This window comes from Anolis carolinensis, chromosome 2 (assembly GCF_035594765.1).
Source record: "Anolis carolinensis isolate JA03-04 chromosome 2, rAnoCar3.1.pri, whole genome shotgun sequence".
In the NCBI taxonomy this organism is placed as follows: domain Eukaryota; kingdom Metazoa; phylum Chordata; class Lepidosauria; order Squamata; family Dactyloidae; genus Anolis; species Anolis carolinensis.
Window position 1 is genome coordinate 144,098,020 of NC_085842.1, and position 18,871 is coordinate 144,116,890.

The 18,871-nt window shown below is 39.9% G+C and overlaps 1 protein-coding gene across 8 annotated transcripts in view; it reads left to right on the plus strand.

Annotated features, from left to right (window-relative positions):
• Positions 1–18,871, plus strand: part of myh10 (myosin heavy chain 10) — a 113,031-nt gene that overhangs the window by 73,330 nt on the left and 20,830 nt on the right. For 6 of the 8 annotated variants that reach the window (XM_062970717.1, XM_062970722.1, XM_062970720.1 and 3 more), the window contains 9 exons: positions 133–345; positions 2,477–2,638; positions 2,896–3,024; positions 3,402–3,490; positions 3,643–3,766; positions 3,854–4,062; positions 8,293–8,401; positions 9,066–9,238; positions 11,498–12,995. In XM_062970717.1, the coding sequence (XP_062826787.1) occupies positions 133–345; positions 2,477–2,638; positions 2,896–3,024; positions 3,402–3,490; positions 3,643–3,766; positions 3,854–4,062; positions 8,293–8,401; positions 9,066–9,238; positions 11,498–11,642 (1,353 nt within the window). In that variant the 3' untranslated portion in view covers positions 11,643–12,995. Of the gene's footprint in view, positions 1–132; positions 346–2,476; positions 2,639–2,895; positions 3,025–3,401; positions 3,491–3,642; positions 3,767–3,853; positions 4,063–8,292; positions 8,402–9,065; positions 9,239–11,497; positions 12,996–18,871 lie in introns of those variants that run through there. The other 2 variants (XM_062970718.1, XM_062970719.1) reach the window with 2 other exon arrangements.

An 18,871-nucleotide genomic window follows, 5' to 3' on the forward strand; every position in this document is an offset into this window, starting at 1 on the left:
GTTTGTTGCAGATGCCCCCTCTTTTCCATGCACATGATTAACTCACATTTAGGGTTAGGGATTGCATTCCTGGAGTTGCCATTATGAGAATAACTACATGTATGAGACATCTTTCCTTTGTCATGCCTGTAGGTTCATGAGCTGGAAAAGTCCAAGCGCACATTAGAACAGCAAGTGGAAGAGATGCGAACACAGTTGGAGGAGTTAGAGGATGAGCTGCAAGCCACAGAAGACGCCAAATTACGCCTGGAAGTAAACATGCAAGCCATGAAAGCACAATTTGAAAGGGATCTCCAGGCCAGGGATGAGCAGAATGAGGAAAAGAAGAGACTGTTAGTGAAACAGGTAAGTCTCTGAATAGCCAGAAGAGACCACACTGTTTGAGGGTCCCAGTGTTTTAGATTTTCTTCATACAAAAAGTAGCTCATAACATTTTTTTTATTAAGCCTTAAAGCTGGAAGGGTAGCCACAAGTCATTTGCCTGAGCCACAATTTCTCCACCTCAAGATGCAGAATTGAATGCATCTTCATTGTAGTTGCAGTGTGATTTTCCCACAAAGGGAAATCCATTGTTAATAACAGAAATCTACACCAGACTTCAGATCTTATCAAATGTGCTCCAGAGTTAATAAATCAAGTACAGTAGAGTCTTGCTTATCCAACCTTCGTTAATCCTACATTCTGTATTATCCAACACAGTCTGCCTTTTAGCATTTAATGTTTTTGTAGTCAATGTTTTCAATAAGTTGCTATGTTTTGGTGCTAAATTGTAAATACAGTAATTACTACATAATGTTACCATGTATTGAACTGCTTTTTCTGTCGATTAGTAATACATGATGTTTTGGTGCTTAATTTGTAAAATCATAACATAATTTAATGTTTAATAGGCTTTTCCTTAATACCTTCTTATTATCCAACATTTTTGTTTATCCAATGTTCTGCCGGCCCCCGTTTATGTTGCATAAGAGAGACTCTACTGTAATTGGATTCTTGGTTTGTGATATGATTTCATTTTTTAAAAATGTCTGAAGTCATTGTCTGCTGAGACGCCACCATAAAAATGCCTTGGAGAAAGCAGTTTGTGAACTCCATAGTACCTGTGGCATGTTGGGAGTCCGTAACATTCTCCATGCTTATTCAGAAGGGCTTTCAGCATCCATGCTAGTGTTTCCTTTTCAGATGCCGCTCAGGATTTGATGGTTGTTGTAATGACTGCTCATCATGTCTTGCTTCCAGCACATGTAGCAGATCATGTTCTTGGTTTGGCTGTCATTATGGAGAGAAAGATTTATCTTATCATAGTCACTAATGAGTTTGTTTAGACTGGTGAACTGAGTCTGGGAAGGGGAGGGCCTGTAGGAATGAGACTTCTTGAAGGCTTAGAGACCTGGTCAGTTTCCTGATGCCTTTGGGGGAATTTTCTGGTGCTAGAGTGTTTGCTAACTGGGTTTGATGCACCCAGAATTAGATATATATATTCTAGGAAAAAGCTTGGAGATATTCCTCTTGGATATTGTTGTTTCGTATATGCCATTTCTGAGACCATTTCCAGTCCCAGGTATTGTATGTATTGTGGGTGGGCTCTAGAGACAGCTTTTGGGGTTTTAGAGTTTAACAGGTTTGGATCAACTACAAAATACAGTAGGTTCCAATGTAGTTTGTCTCCAGCAAAGGTGGCTCTGTTTTGGTGGGAATCTGAAATATTATTTAGTAGATTTGAGCATATGATTTTGAGTTTGGTTTTTAGTTTATGTTTTAAACTAAGGGTGGTCTTAACTGTTTTAAGATGCCTTCATTATTTCTCCCCCGCCCTCCCCCCACATGTTAGAAAGTTGTCTTAGGCTGTGTTGTAAATTATAATTAAGAAAATATATAAGACTTTATTGCTTTTCCTTTGGTGTTGTGTCATAAAGCATGATTATCACTACTAGCTCTTTCCTAGATTCCCCCCCCCCTGCATAGTTGATTGCAAATTAGTTTTCATTTTGCTTTGAAGAATTAATGAGATGATACAAGGTCTTATTGTCTCAGTTTGGGAACAGATTCACCATGAACAAAAGTTCCATTTGTTAACTTCAGTAGGTTAACAATTATGGATAATGGCTTTTGCGAAGGAACAACGTATAAGCTACTAAATTAGTTTATGCACAGTAGTTAAGGATCAGGAAAGATGGAGCAGCTGAATAGATGAAAACACCAGTGATGCAGCCCACACAATTCTACATTGTACTGGCTTTCCTACCTTCTGCTTGGCTTTTCATTAGACACAGTATTGTCTCAGGAAAGACCCATGAGTCAAAGAGCCCCTTCGTGATCCCAATGGAAGGAAATATTGTTCCTATAATCTATATTGTTAAGTTAAATACCTAGAAAGAATGATGTCTCCTACATTTCAGGCAGCTTCATCCACTGGATTCATTTTCAGTTCTTGTCTTTTCTTCTATTGACTTGCTTGTTTTTCTTAATTCTATAGGTACGGGAACTGGAAGCAGAATTGGAAGATGAGAGGAAGCAACGGGCTTTGGCTGTAGCATCAAAGAAAAAAATGGAGGCAGACCTGAAAGACCTTGAAGCCCAGATTGAGGCTGCAAACAAGGCCCGCGATGAAGCAATCAAGCAGCTGCGCAAACTGCAGGTGTGCAGATCAATTCTATATATGATAATATCTATAAAAACCTATCCCCATTAAAATACTCTCCTTAAAAGTTTTTCCTGTCTTTAAATGGAAGGGTGGAAGATAATAGTTAAGCCCTTACTAATATTGTGTGATATTAGAATAGGATTCAGTGTAAAAAGATATCTTGGGTGTGTAGAACAGCTGGCAGTGTGTTTTGTGGATAGTTTTCCATGTTCTGCAAAGAAATCTCATCATCTCTTACATCTAAATTCCAGGCACAAATGAAAGATTATCAGCGTGAACTAGAAGAAGCCCGGGCATCAAGAGATGAAATATTTGCTCTGTCAAAGGAGAATGAGAAAAAGCTCAAAGGTCTTGAAGCAGAAATTCTTCAACTGCAAGAGGTATGATATATAGGCCTTCATGAACCTTCATACTGGAAAAACTACCAGATAGATGTAAAAGGGAGAACCCTACAGCTACGAACAGTTGCATGCATTTAATAGCTTTTGCTTGTTCACATTAAAATGCTGATTTATGATGCAGGTTACTTGTTGGATTGCTTTTCAAAGTGCCTATACAGTCATGTTTGATTGTCAAGTTCTTTGTGCTAGGACTGTAGCATAGCTAAAGTCCAGATAATAGCTTTGCACCAGGTCAGGGAAGAACCACATACATCCTAGGAGGAGATACTTGATTTTAGACTTAATATTGGGCATAAAGTAGTAGCTTTTTATCAAATCTCTGAAACTGTGAGATGCCTGTGAATTTTCTTTTTCAGGAACTTGCTGCCTCAGAGAGAGCTAGACGCCATGCAGAGCAAGAGCGTGATGAGCTGGCCGATGAAATCGCCAACAGTGCCTCTGGAAAGTAAGTTACATTAGATAAACAGCACGTCACTGTAGGTATTATATGGCTTAAATGTTTTGCATCCACAGCTATGATTGTTGTGGCAGAGCCCGATTACCATAAATTCCTGACGTGGGTTAGTAGTCACCTTTAGTGTTCTCCCACCCTTATAGATCTGCCTTGCTTGATGAAAAACGTCGCCTGGAAGCCCGAATTGCACAGCTGGAAGAGGAACTTGAGGAGGAGCAGAGCAATATGGAGCTCCTCAATGACCGTTTCCGCAAGACCACTCTCCAGGTAACACTCATGAATTATTCGAACATTTCTGTTTGCTCTCCTAAGGAAAATGAGATGCTCTTAGTAACTGTGCTTGACTTCCTGAAGGTTGACACACTAAACTCTGAGCTGGCTGCAGAACGAAGTGCTGCCCAGAAGAGTGAGAATGCACGGCAGCAGTTAGAGCGGCACAACAAAGAGTTGAAAGCCAAGCTGCAAGAACTGGAGGGTTCAGTAAAATCCAAGTTCAAGGCAAACATTGCAGCCCTAGAAGCTAAGATTGGGCAGCTAGAAGAACAGCTGGAGCAGGAAGCAAAGTAAGTAGGTGTAAGGGACTATGAATGTCTAAGGCTCCTTCAGGCAGGGGGGAATCTTTTTATCCCATCGCTGCCACCAATTTGTAAAAGGGTAGCGTAGAAGACCCAATTAATAACGAATAGATGTCCCAAATAATAAAAGATAACTGCCACCGATTTGTGGAAATGCAGCCACCACTGTGTGGAGATACACCTTTAGATTATAAAAGTGCTCAACCACCCAATAGCTCAGAGGGAGTCTATAGACGACAGAGGCTTTGATGTAAAAAGAACAATATCAAGTTTATTCAGGAACAAGCTTGGTGGTTACAAAAGATGTTTCACTTAGAGGTATTCTTATTAACAGTTACAATACTAGAATGAGATGAATCAAACTCTAAAGTATCACTTCTTTTACTTAAAGTAGTTAAAACTTCTTCCTCTGCTCCTTTCTAAACTGTTACTTCAGTGGATCTCTGTGAGTCCAGCTGGGATTGGTTCCCAAAGTCTGAAACTTTGACTATCCAGTGACTTCAAACCACAGTCACCCCTGTGATATACTATCACAGAATCTCTGTGTCTTTCCAGCACACAGACTACATTAAATAAATCACCAAATTTATTTGAAACTGACTCAAAATGAACAATTGAGTCTCCTTGATCCCATCAACCTGGAATCAATCTTCCCTGTGCCTCATCAGAGCACAAACCTCTTCACTTTTCCTTCCCTCGGCAGATGGCTCCGCCCACATCTCCATGGCAACTGCCTCAGAGGAGAGCCACTAAATGGCTGCCGCCGTCTCACACCGACCCAACCAAACCACAAGCACATAGTTAAACACAACAAACATGAATACAAAACTCATACTTCATTATAGTAGGCTTCTTAGAAAGCAGTGTTTTCACAAGAGGCAAGATAGTGATCTAATTCTGAGAATGTGGCTTCCTGTTTTTTGAGAATTAGAATAATAATAATAATAATAATAAAAAAACTTTATTTATACCCCGCCACCATCTCCCCAACGGGGACTCGGGGCGGCTTACATGGGGCCATGCCCAGGACAATACAATACAACAAAATATAAAAAACAACATATCATAATACAATTAACCAATACAGTAGATAAAAATGTGCAGTACAACACAAAGTCAAGAAAGCAATATAACAAGGGCGGGCCGCATAAGTTGTTGTGATTCTCCTTTTGTATCATCTGTTCATACAGTGGTAGTTAAAAGGGAAGTTCTGGAATCCAAAAATGAAAATACTCTTGAGGTCACTGACTATTTTTTGTTAATGCTAGGGTAGGGTAATGGGAGTTGCAGTAAAACATCTAGAGAGTTGTACTTTGTCTGTTTGTACTATGGCTAGAAACTTTCACTTCTGCAGGTAATTACAGTACACTTTGTATTCTCATTGTTCTGCAGATATCAGAAAACTATGTGCCTAGCTTTAATCCTTTCTCTGCCTGAAACAAGCCCCTCCCCAGCTCTCACTGCCTCGCTCAGATACTACATTCAAATTGATAAAGATACATTTTATACCATTTAGTATTGGTATATTCACCTCTCCCAGTCCCTCTAACAAACTTTTGAATGCCTTAAGATCTGAGCATTAAGCAGAAGTAGTAAATCCACACTTTCAAGAAACAACATCAGGAAACTTTATGAGGACACTTGGAAAACTTTTAGTTTTTATCACAACCTGAATTTATTCTGAAGCTTTCCCCACAATTACACTAATTTCAGGAAATGATCGATTTCCCCTATTGTTCCAAACTTTCACAACAATCCAAATGCAAGTTATATGCATACAGTCCTCTCTAGTAATTAGTGCATTCATTGAACAGGGAGATTTGGACAATTACATAATCCTTTCATTGGCATTCACTCAAGTTCAGTTTGCATTGCTGATCTAGACTGGCCTGATCCAGTGCCCTCCACAGATATTTCAGAATATCATCCACAGCTGACATTGTGATGGATCATTTGACCTGAAGTCCAAAACATGGGGTGCAACCATGTTGGTGAAGAGTGCTGTAGTGTAGCATTAAAAATACAGTGCTTTCTTGTTCTATCAACTTCATAACACATTAAACCAGAGCTATGGCTACTTCAGTGGACCTGTCAAAAAAGGCCTCTTTTCTAGATCTTCTTAAGAAATAGATGGCTTTTCCTATGTTACTGCAGCTCCCAGTATTTATCACCATTTATTATTCTGGCTAAGGGTAATGGGAGTTGCAGTAAAACATCTGGAGAGTTGTACTTTGTTTCTCTGCTATGGCTAGAAACTTTCACTTCTGCAGAAGCATATGATCCAAAGATATGCCAAGGCCCCTCTAGTCCCATCCTTTGCCAGTGGAGGAATTCCCTGGGATAAGAGCCATCCAGATTCTGCTCATTCAGTCAGCATGTCCATGTCTGATCAGAGAGGTTGTTTCCACAAAGAAGCCCACAAACAGCCTGTTCTCTCTCTCATCTGTATCCCAACAGTCATAAACAAGTGGGATGGTCCCCTTCAAATCAAAGTAAGCAATTTCTCAGAAAATGTATTCATTTTAGCCATGACAAAGACAGATTCTAAAGGTCCCTATTATAAACACACTAGTGTCTATTAGTCTTGTGCTTTTGTATAGAATCACTATCTGTTCCTGTTTGTTTCATTCGTAAGACCCTGTTTTTGTTTTTGAGCACCTCTCCCAAAAGCGGGTGCCTTTCCGAATAAGCTTTTCCGTCCAAGATCCGAAAAAATGAATATTTTCAGCCCATTGGTGGCAAAGCGACAGGGCCTGTAGGCTCTACCAGAGCCTATGAGTGCCCAGTGCTGAGCGCTTGGTGCTCAGCTTTAGGCCCTGCCAGCCAGGGCCTACATCTAAGTGCCTGGCTGTAGGCCCTACCAGGGCCTGTGAGTGCCAAGTAAGAGCCACCTGATGCTCAGCCTGCCGAAAATCAGCTGACTAAATGGCTGCCATTCTCACTTTTTTTCGTTTCACTGATATTTCTGTTCCAGAGGTGGGTGTACTGTTTCGTGCATTCTGAATGTACAAAACAGTACAAAAACACAAAATAAATGCCTGCATCAATAGGAGTATAGTGTATAGATCCAGGGAAGTCATGCTACCCCTCTATTCTGCTTTGGTCAGACCACACCTGGAATACTGTGTCCAATTCTGGGCACCACAGTTGAAAGGAGATGTTGACAAGCTGGAATGTGTCCAGAGGAGGGCAACTAAAATGATCAAGGGCCTGGAAAACAAGCCCTATGAGGAGTGGCTGAAAGAGCTGGGCATGTTTAGCCTGCAGAAGAGAAGGCTGAGAAGAGACATGATAGCCATGTATAAATATGCGAGGAGAAGTCATAGGGAGGAGGGAGCAACCTTGTTTTCTGCTGCCCTGGAGACTAGGACGCAGAACAATGGCTTCAAACTACAGGAAAGGAGATTCCACCTGAACATTAGGAAGAACTTCCTCACTGTGAGGGCTGTTCGGCAGTGGAACTCTCTGCCCCGGGCTGTGGTGGAGGCTCCTTCTTTGGAGGCTTTTAAACAGAGGCTGGATGGCCATCTGTCGGGGGTGCTTTGAATGCGATTTCCTGCTTCTTGGCAGGGGGTTGGACTGGATGGCCCATGAGGTCTCTTCCAACTCTACTATTCTATGATTCTATGAGACAGTAACTGGGCCCATAATTATAGTGCCTATTTTCTCTCTGGCTTCAAAAAAAAAAAACAGAATGTCTCTCTAAACAACATGAGGAAGAAATGATCTTAAAAGAGTGATGTTTGAGCCATATGAATGTCAACAGCCACTTCCATTTTTACTATAACAGCTGTAGTAGACTTACTAGATAATGATGCTCTAGTTGGCCAGATATTGTGCAGGGCGTTGTCTAAATTGTGCAAAGCCTCTACCTTTAGAGTGGTATCACCAGCAAAGTCTATATGTTCTGCTAGTTGCACCACTATAATAATGCAGGTACCCCATCACAAGCTAAACTTGTTCCTGTAAGAAAGACACCTTTTGTGGAAGTCATCAGCAAATCTTCATAATAAGCACATAGGTCCCTTTTTTATTGTGTGACTTATTGATTTGGTGTTTGATTTATTTCTGTAACTTCCTTGTGTCATCCAATAATCAAATCATGCTTATAATGATGATTTGGGAGCAGAGAGCTGTCGGTCCTTTGAGAAAATAAATTGTCCACCTTCATATACATCTTTCTGATGTCGTAGTGTTTCTACAATTGAATTTCCTTAGGGAGAGGGCAGCAGCCAATAAACTAGTACGTCGCACCGAGAAGAAGCTGAAGGAAGTCTTCATGCAGGTGGAGGATGAACGCCGACATGCAGACCAGTATAAGGAACAGGTGAGGAGTAGCTTCCTTACAAGCTTTGCTGTCTAGCCAGTCACTTTTCTTGCTAGAACAAAACTGCTTTGGTCAGTGCTGCACCTTTTGTTCTATACGAAAGAAAGTAGAATAAGCTGTTTCAAATAGCCAATATTTCAGAAAGCTCTTGAAGCAAACTGCTTTAGTAGACACTATGCAAGGGTTTGTCTGCTATGAGCATTCAATTGGTCAAGAAGCCATGGATTCCAGTCCAATTCAGTGCAACTCATGGCAACAAAATTGCCTTTGTGGTGTAATTCTACAATTGCAGATGGCTAGCACTTGGGTAGCTGCTGAGATGCTTTACAGAATAAAGGGGTTTTTTTGTGCAACATGCCACTTGTCTCTACTTGTCCCTCAACTCTTTTTTCACTCTTTATGGTCAGAAAAGCCCTATTAAGGTTGTTTTTCAGTCTTTACTGGGGTGGGCACTCTAGTCAGTACTACCTGTCCTTCTTGTGAGTGAATCTCTGTAAGTCCTGTAGACAAACCTGTTTGCACCACCAAAAGATTGTTAGGTTTCTCATAGATTCTTGAGGATCTATGCATGCCTAGATATGGGTGAAAATTAGAGAAAACATAGCTCTAATCTTATATGGTGTGCATTTCCTTGTTTGGGTTTCTTTCTGATGCTGTTCTTTAGATGGAGAAAGCCAATGCTAGGATGAAACAGCTGAAACGCCAGCTAGAAGAGGCAGAGGAGGAGGCCACACGTGCTAATGCTTCGCGCCGCAAGCTCCAGCGGGAGCTGGATGATGCCACTGAAGCCAGTGAGGGCCTTAGTAGGGAGGTCAGCACTCTGAAAAACAGGTTAAGGTGAGTGGCATAAAGGAGGAAGAAGATAGGGTTTGTTCCTTAAGGATATCTCAAGAATGTAGATAGCTGAGCTGTTTACTTGATCTGTAGTTCCCATTAAAACTCACTCTCTTGCCCTGTTTCCTCTCAGCTTGCTCTTAATCAACTCCAGAATTTAGGGGGATGGCTGCTATCAGTAACCTCAGAAGGACAATCATGTCCGTAAGATCACATCCACAGTTGTTATAGTTGCTGTCGGGGCAGATTTGCCTGTTAAATGGTACACGCTCTGCTCTTACATTGGCAGGATTAGGACTAGAGTAGGGGAAGTGTGGCCCTCCAGATGCTGATGAAGTCCCAACATTCCTCACTATTGAGTTCTAGAGGGGCACACTTTTCCACATCTGCTCTAAGAGTTACATATCCATGCAACTGTGATATTTAAGTTGATGCAACTGTGATATTTAAGTTGATGGAGTGCCACTTCTATATATATAAAAGACAAATGGTGTCCTCCCCTGCCACTAAACAACAAAAGTACAAGCCCCAGAACCTAGAAATTTGGCAGCACAATCCACCATCCTTGCCCCTACGTTCCGACAACAAAAAGAAAAGAAAAATAAAGTCCTAATTAGAGGGAGAGGAATAATTTTCTTTAGCCAATTGCTGCCAGTTAGAAGACTAAGCCCCGCCCACTTGGTCGCCTAGCAACCTACTCAGGCCTCACTCTCTTCCACACTGCCTATAAAATACATATTATCTAATTTGCACTGGATTATATGGCAGTGTAGACTCAAGGCCCTTCCACACAGCTATATAACCCATTTATAATCTTATATTATCTGCTTTGAACTGGATTATCTTGAGTCCACACTGCCATATAATCCACTTCAGTGTGCATTTTATTCAGCTCTGTAGAAGGAGCCTCATATAATCCAGTTCTAAGCAGATAATATAAGATTATAAGACTCTATTCAGTAGAGTCTCACTTATCCAGCATAAACACCCTGGCAGAACATTGGATAACTGAATATGTTGGATAATAGGAAGGGATTCAGGAAAAGCCGATTAAACATCCCATTCCCTCTCGACCCTATCTGCTGCCAAACGGCCATCCATGTCTATGCCAGGCATCCTCAGAGACTATGAGATGTGTTTGAAAACAGACAAGTGGGATGTTTATTTCTATCTCACCAATGATATCCAGGATGGGACAACTCTGGTCTGTCTCAGGCGACTGTGAATGTTCCACTTGGCCACCTTGATTACCATTGAATGCCCTTCCACCTTTAAGACCTGGCTGCTTCCTGCTTCAGAGAGGAATACTTTGTTGGGAGATGTTAGCTTGCCCTCAGGACATCATGTCTGGAATTACCTGATTGCTCAGTGCTGTTCTTTAGTTAACTGTCCTGATTTCACAGATTTTTTTAATACTGGGAGCCACATTTTGTTCATTCCAGGCAGGCAGGAACCATCCAGGTTTTCAAGCTACAAGGCTATTTAGTGCCAGTTCCAACATTCACACTTGCCTAAAGCAGACAACAGTTCTTTCTTCCACCCTGGTCATTCCACAGATATATAAACCCCACTTGCTTTCGTTACAACACATTTCACAACCTCTGAGGATGCCTGCCAATCATGCAGGCGAAACAGCAGGAGAGAATACATTTCGAACATGACCAGGCAGACCACAGAACTCAGAGCAACCCAATACAAAGAGAAACAAAAATAATAAAATACATACAAAAAACAAATAAAAAACAAAATAAAATAATACAATTAAAGAAACATAAATAAAAATAATATAATCAAATAATAAAATATAATACATACAAATAATAAAATAAAATAAGAAAAACACAAATAATGAAAGAATAAAAATAAAATAAATACAAATAATACCCTAATAATAATAAAAACACTAAAAAATAATTAAACACACTAAAAATTAATACAATAAAATACACAAAATAACTAACAATAATACAAGAAAATAATAAAATATAATAAATAAAAAAGATAAGTTACAATAAAATTAACTAAAAAATACAAATAACATCAAATAAAATTCCACAACAATTTTTAACCAATACCACCACCACTTTGCTACAGCAACGCGTGGCTGGGCACAGCTAGTTGCCTATAATGGAGACGGTTTGGAGTTGGGGTGAGATCAGTCTGAGCCCCCGAATAGCTGGTTTAGCCTAGCATTTCCTCATTATTTGCTCTCTAGAGCTAAAGCTATGTATGCCAATATTCATTTCTTACACATTTTCACAGGAGAGGGGGTCCAATCACATTCTCTTCTAGCCGATCTGGGAGGCGGCAGCTGCACATTGAAGGAGCCTCCTTGGAACTTTCAGATGACGATGCCGAGAGCAAGGGCAGTGATATCAACGAGTCTTCGGCTGCCCAAACTGAGTAAAGTGTCCAGAGGTGATGTACAGCCAGGTCCCTACCAGTGTGACCCCCCCCCCCCCCGCCCCATGCAGTTTGAAGAAAGGACAATGATTTTATTAGTCACCAAACTGCCTTGTGGCCCTAAAACTTGCCTTAGGCAAAACGCTCGGTCATGCAAGTCAGCTATAGCATATTGCTAACTGGCTTTGCTATGTCATAATCTCCTTTGGATATAAGTACCACAGCTTCTTATACATATTAAAATACTTCTAGTGTCTTTTATGTTGAAGTATCAATTATAAGCCCACTCTCTAAGGCACCAGGTGATAGGATGGTGCTCTTCTGTCCTTTCTACTAAGCCATTCCCAGGCTGAAATTCCTGGCAGCTGACTCTGCCTTTTTTCTATGCATGCTTAGTGGTGCAGCAGTGGCACTCCGTTCTTTGGGTGGGCTGAGTCCTGCTCATTTGCAGGGTCTAATGCTCCTTTTTCCCTGTCATTTTATGACTGACTCGATTCATTGACTGTGAAAATGCCCCATCGGGCTTCGGGGGAAACCTGTGTTTGAGTGTAGCATCACAACCTGCTAGTTGTTTGTGCTAATAATGAACACTGGCCTGTTATGGGTAATTCTGTATCCTTTTCCTTCCAGACTTAGTACTATGTTCTGGCTGAGTGACTAAGTAACTGGATGCTGATTGTTTTCTACTGTTTATAGAACTCAGTGCAAACTTTGTAGCCTCAGCATGGAAATGACTCTCCATTGTTGGAAATGGCTTTTTTTCTGAAGTGCTGGGGGCATCAGTAGTTAGTAGCTTAATGCTGAAACTCTTGCCAGCAATCTTGGTACCCAACAGTGTTTCTTCAAGAGGACTGTATTTTGTAAAGGGAAACACCCTTGGAGCTGTCCTCCTCCTCCTTTTACCTTCATCTAGACAGTGTTACGTGAGTCTACCTAGTATCCTTTTGTTTCATAGCTGAGAACTGACATTTACAGAAAGTGCCTTAGATACTACAGTTCTAAGACAATGTGACATATATAATTTGCCTATAACAAATGATTTAATGTATTAAAATTTGTTCTCCGTATCATGTTGCTACTCTTCTAGTCCAAGTGGTATTATTAATATTCCGTGGTAAGGATGAATCAGTGTTAACTATGAAATCTTGATCTCTTGCAACATGCTTGAAAAATATCTTTGGTTGAAAGCTTTAACATATGTTACAAAGCTTTTGTTCTTGTGCACTTGGGTATTTCTTAATCATAACTGGCTCTTGATCACCAGGCATCTGACTGCAAATACCTTGTTTCTTTGTATTCCCATATTTCTAGACAATGATTTTTGTAAGACAATAAATTTATTCATTCTAGAGACTCACTAATGTTTGGCCCATTTACTTGAAAAACTGTATTCTGTTCTGCATTCAACTAGAAAGTTGCAATTGTGACATTTAGACTTGTGTTTTGCATTCATATCTCAGCCCAGCCTAAATCCATTGCTGTTCCCAAATAGGAAATTAGCATTTAGGGAAATTTCATTGGATTGATAGGATTGCCAATTAGACTGAGACTTCAGGAACAACAGGGGGATTTACTCAATCATAAATTCCCCTAGAATTACATCAGATGTTTCACTTCTAGGCATTTAAAATATCCACTGACATTTGTGAAAAACAAATGCCAGTGGATTTTTAACTGAAAAGTTTCACTTGTAACAGTTAGAGAAGAAGACAGTACTAAATGGAGTACAACACCCCAGATGGATCAACACTTTTCATACATTGAAGAGTAGTTGTCAGGTACATACATTCTTACTTCTCCTTACTTTGTACAGGAAATATGTGAAGAGTGAAGAAAAATAATTGCGCTGCTGTGAGTTAGGAAAAAATATATAGTGAAATATAAGACTGAAATTATTTGGGGAGAAATTGCTGACAGTTTGTATGGCAACAAGAGGCAATGGATGTCTGATTTGGAAAATGGGACTAGGCGTAAAGAAATAAAATCCCTTTTTGTAGAACTTCCTTCACATTTGTGAATTTCAGTGAAAAAGAGTTCATTATACCAAGTGTAATACGTTCATAACTGTAGTTTTTACTAATAAGGGGTAAAATACTATAAAAAAAATTTTAAATGCAAAAAAAAAAAAACAACAGAAACAAACTCTTGTGGTGTGAATTAATCTGCTTTGTCCAGATACATAGAATACTTAGTTACATGGGCCTCTAGATTAAGTTATTCTTTGCTTAAGCGATTTTTTTCCTTCTCCAAAACAAATCAGAAAAAAAATATGAAGGCCAAAAATAATCAGGCTAATCATCTTGAGCCTGGCAGGCTTAAATGTATTATCTTTGACATTAGATATAAAAAGCTCCCTTTTGCTTCACATCTAACACAGCTCAATTACAAAGTTGTCCCTTAGTTCATTTTGCATCTTCGTGCCTTTGGTTCTTTAGTGGTATATATGATAAGGAAAACTGAGTGAGCATGGAACAACTCAGCTTTAAAATCAGTTCGAGATATGTATTAAAGAACAATCACAGTTCTTTGTTACTGTCTTAAGGCCAAATGTAGGGTTTATACAAAGGCCACAGTTTAATCCTTTAAAAGTTACAGTATTAAGTCTGATGGTACAGCAGCAGTGAGCCGTCACTACAGTGAGTTGGTATAAACACTTGCTTATGCATTCAAGCCTGCAACACACAAAACCATGTGTTTGTCCTATGCCTAGCCTCCTAATTATACTTCAAGTGCAAATTCAGCCCTTCAGAATTTTAAGAAGATTGGGGAAATCTTAAGAGGGCTGCTATATGTCAAGGACTGTAAAAGCATAACCTTGAAGGAACAGCAGGGGGAGACAATATAGGCATTTTTATCTTATTCCTGTTGAGGCTGCTCCTGAACAGAAGGAATACTGAATAATAGTTGTACACTTTTAAATAAATTAGGCTCTTTTGTCAATATTTTGAAAATACCTGCACAGTAGAATGGATTTCGGAACTGTCACAAGAGTAAGTACAACATAAAATGGTCCAGCCTCTTTTACTGTTCACTGAATTGTTTTCAGTGTTCAGCTTTGAAGTCAGATCAGAAACAAAATCGGCTTAGCATCATCTTTGAGATCTAGGTGCTTGGAATAGGGAGTTTCCAGCTTTCAGTAGTAGGGACTGCAACAAAACATTGCAATGACAAATATTTCAGCCAACCACTCAACCATAACCATTTTCAATGCATGTCGCTCCATGCTCACTCTCCAATGTTGAGCTGTGTTTGGATTCAAGGCTCAATGGAAGAGATCAAGTATTCAGTTCAAGCAACAAGGGCCATACCAAAAAAGGAGAGGAGCCAACCATTCCAGCAAGTGTGGGAGAACTATTACTTAGGAAAATGTTACTGGTGGTGGGGAGACTGCTTCATTTTGGTCATCTGTGGAGTATGATAATTTCATACAAGTGGGTCCTATAGTGACAAGTTACAGTAGCAAGCAGTTCTAGAGAAAACCAAAAGGCTGGTTTTTATTTCCATCAACAGTATAAAAAATAAGATAACTCAGAAGGAAATACAGTAGAGTCTCGCTTATCCAAGCTCCGCTTATCCAAGGTTCTGTATTATCCAAGGCAGTTTACCTTTTAGTAGTCAAATGTTTTTGTAATCAATTTTTCAATAAATTGTGAAATTTTGGTGCTAAATTCATAAATACAGTAATTATTACATAACGTTATTGTGTACTGAACTGATTTTTTTATCCATTTGTTGTAAAGCATGATGTTTTGGTGCTTAATTTGTAAAATCATAACATAATTTGATGTTTAATAGGCTTTTCCTTAATCCCTCCTTATTATCCAGTATTTTCGCTTATCCAATGTTTTGCCGGCCCTTTTATGTTCGATAAGTGAGACTCTACTGTAAGTATTAGAAATATCTGAAATAAAGGAAGTGCCTCTAAGCAAAAGATTCAAGAGCTTTTATTCCCTATTCATGGTACTCAAACACAATAGGAGTTACAGAGGTCTGAGACCTGAGGTACCTCAATGGATTTGTGCAGCATGGAAGCTTCAAAATGCAGGCATTGCAAATTCACTTGAATAACATAGTTAGATGACTTTTTGATACCAAAAGATTTTCAAGCACAATTCCATCATGCAGAAAATTTCTCCATTTTGAACACAATCATAAGTCCTGCATACTCATAGGCATAAATTGACTTCTTGTATAAACTGATCCCCAGTGGTGAAGTGCATTAAAGCACTGAGCTGGAGACTGAAAAGTCCTAGGTTCAAACCCCGGAGCGGCGTGAGCGGCCGCTGTTAGCTCCAGCTCCTGTCAACCTAGCAGTTCGAAAACATGCCAATGTGAGTAGATCAATAGGTACCGCTCCGGAAGGAAGGTAACGGCGCTCCATGCAGTCATGCCGGCCACATGACCTTGGAGGTGTCTACGGACAATGCCGGCTCTTTGGCTTAGAAATGGAGATGCGTACCAACCTCCAGAGTCAGACATGACTGGACTTAACATCAGGGGAAAACCTTTACCTTTATAAACTGAAGTCAGGTTTGAGGGGCATAATTATAGATTTTGTTAAGACACATGAATGTCAAGGGTCTTCCTATTGAGGGGAAAGCACCAATGCTGACTCTTGAGGCCAGCTGCCCTGGCCACAAATGTCTTTACCCTGACAGTGCATTCAAAAATGTCAGAGGTAGTGCCATGGTGGAGACAGTGCAGTGGGTGCTTCTTTTAGGTTCTCCTGGATGGAGTAAGCTAGCTACTGCCTTTCACTACTAGTCAGAGAAGGGGCTGGTTCCTTTTATTTTTTATAAGTTAGGTTACATTACTCACACAGGCCCGTGAATAATCTGACTCAGATGGTTGGGGATTGATTTTTGACTAAAAGGTCTAACTTATATGTGAGTGTAAAGGGTACCAATTCAGTGCACTTCCTTTTGGTATGGAGTCAGCTTCAAGAACTTTTACCAAAGTGTTATTAATAGCATATTTGATACACGCTTATTTCCCTACCTAGAGAAGATTTTGGTAAAAGGAATTGAACAAAGGTAGAGTCAGATCTCGGGAGAACAGTGTCTAGAGAAGCATGGAACCATAGCGGAAACTACAAGAAAAATTATTTAGTAGTGAGGAGTCTTAACACATTTGAGAGCTCAAATTGATACAAGGAAAGGCAAAAACAAGGCAAATTGCTTCCAAACTGATTCAGGGGAAGAAAGCAGATGTAATGCACTTGGCCGGAATGTCAAGTTTCATGTTTTATCTATCTATTTTAACACTGCAAATTGCAAAGCAAGGTGCTGGCTGCTGAAGCTGATTAACAACTGCATTGCATCCTGTCAGATCCCTAAAATCTGAAGGAAAGCAAGTCATAGCTATTTTGAAACCAGGCAAAAACCGTAATTATCGAAAAAGCTATAGACCAATCTCCTTGTTGTGCCATCTTTATACAGTTCTGGAGACTTATTCTGCATAGAATTATGGGGAAAAAATAGACCCGTGTATGATTCCACAACAAGCTGGTTTCAGAACAGGGAAAAGTTGCACATCACAAGTATTGAACCTGACTCAGCAATTAGATGATTTTGAAAGGCAGCAGATTACAGGAGCTGTCTTTATAGATCTGTCAGCAGTTTATGATACTGTAAAATAATTCCTGAGAAAATTACCACCTTGCCTGCTTCATAGGAAATCTGCTACAAAATAGCTTTTTTCTTGAGTTCCAGGGTCAGAGAAGCAGATGGCGATTACAGAAGAACTGCACTGACATCTCCAGCCAATCCTCTGTACGGATATCAGACAGCATGTCAGTGCCTTAAATCAAGAGATACTCGCAGGAACAGTCAGTTTTACTCCGTTTTGCTTCAGTGTTTTAAATCACTGCAAGCCACCCATTTTGAGAGATAAATTCAGTAAAGAAATAAAACAAATGTGGAGGCATGCATGGGCAATGTTTCAATGAGGGTGTATTTATGCAAATTTTGTTCTCGGAAATTGATATTGAAATCAAACTATCAGAATGGATATAGAAATTATCTGAAATCTGAAATGACCTGAAATCCTTGTCAGCGATCTACCTGAGAGGCGTGTTGAATTTAACAGCGGAATTTCTGAGCAGACACAAAATATTGTTGGGTGATTTGAGTGTGAACAGTTCTGTTTGGCTGCCTGCAGGAAAAAATCATAAGATCTGCGATGGATCTATTCAGCTCTGACATGAAAAGGTTCATTTTTATAGATGCAAGTCCAGACTAGAAAGTCCATATCCTTTGGCAGAGAAGTGCCCAAAAGGTCTGCTTTATGCATTTACTCTTATTGCCGATAATTCTCATGGTTTCTCCTTAAAGCTCCTGCCACCACAATGATTACCACCAATATGACCCCTGCCAGCAGTGCTGACCATTGGAGGGCACAGCTCCTTAGCAAACCCAACTGTGTTGCTAAGGTAATGAACAATTGGTCAGTGCTGCTAAACTTCACATGAATGATGTAGCTGCCTTGGGATAGTTTCATCTAATATGGAGGAAACTGAGAAGCAGTGTGACTAGAGAAAGGAAGAGAGAGAAAAATTACAGAAATGAAGGCAGAAGAATCCATAGCTGTCTGCTGTAATATATATATAATGTTTGTTTTCTTGCAACAGGAAAACAGAACAGATCATACAGGATTCTGTCTGCATGTATCTTGATGACAACATAGTGATCAGTAGGAACTAACATTAGTGAAGGAACTAATTCTGCCAAGCTAATCTTACAAATTTTTCAATCAGGTCATTGGTTAAGTAGATATATGAAGGTTGAATGAAAAGTAATGCCTCCACCTTCATTACTTGGGTTTGGATGGGAATATTTTAATAAATCAAATGCAGAAATAATCCTTAGAATGTGCTCTTTAACTACCACTATTCACTTTTCCACATAATCACCAGACAATTGGATACATTTCTGCCAAGGATGAACAAGTTTTCTGAACCTGTCATGGAAGAAGTCGACACTCTTGTTTCCGCAACCAGCATCTCGCAGTTCTCTCAACGTTTTTGTTGCACCCCAAGGCAGCATGAGCACTGGAAACCAGACAGAGAACAATAATCATCTATATATATAAAAGGGTAATGAAATTTCGGCCTAGGACAAAACCAGAGCCGGCCCTAAGTATTTTTCAAGTGTAGGCGAACAGAATGTTGGTGTCCCCCCCCCCCCCCCCCAAACCAATCACTGAAAAATAAAAGCGTTGGATAAGCAAAAATGT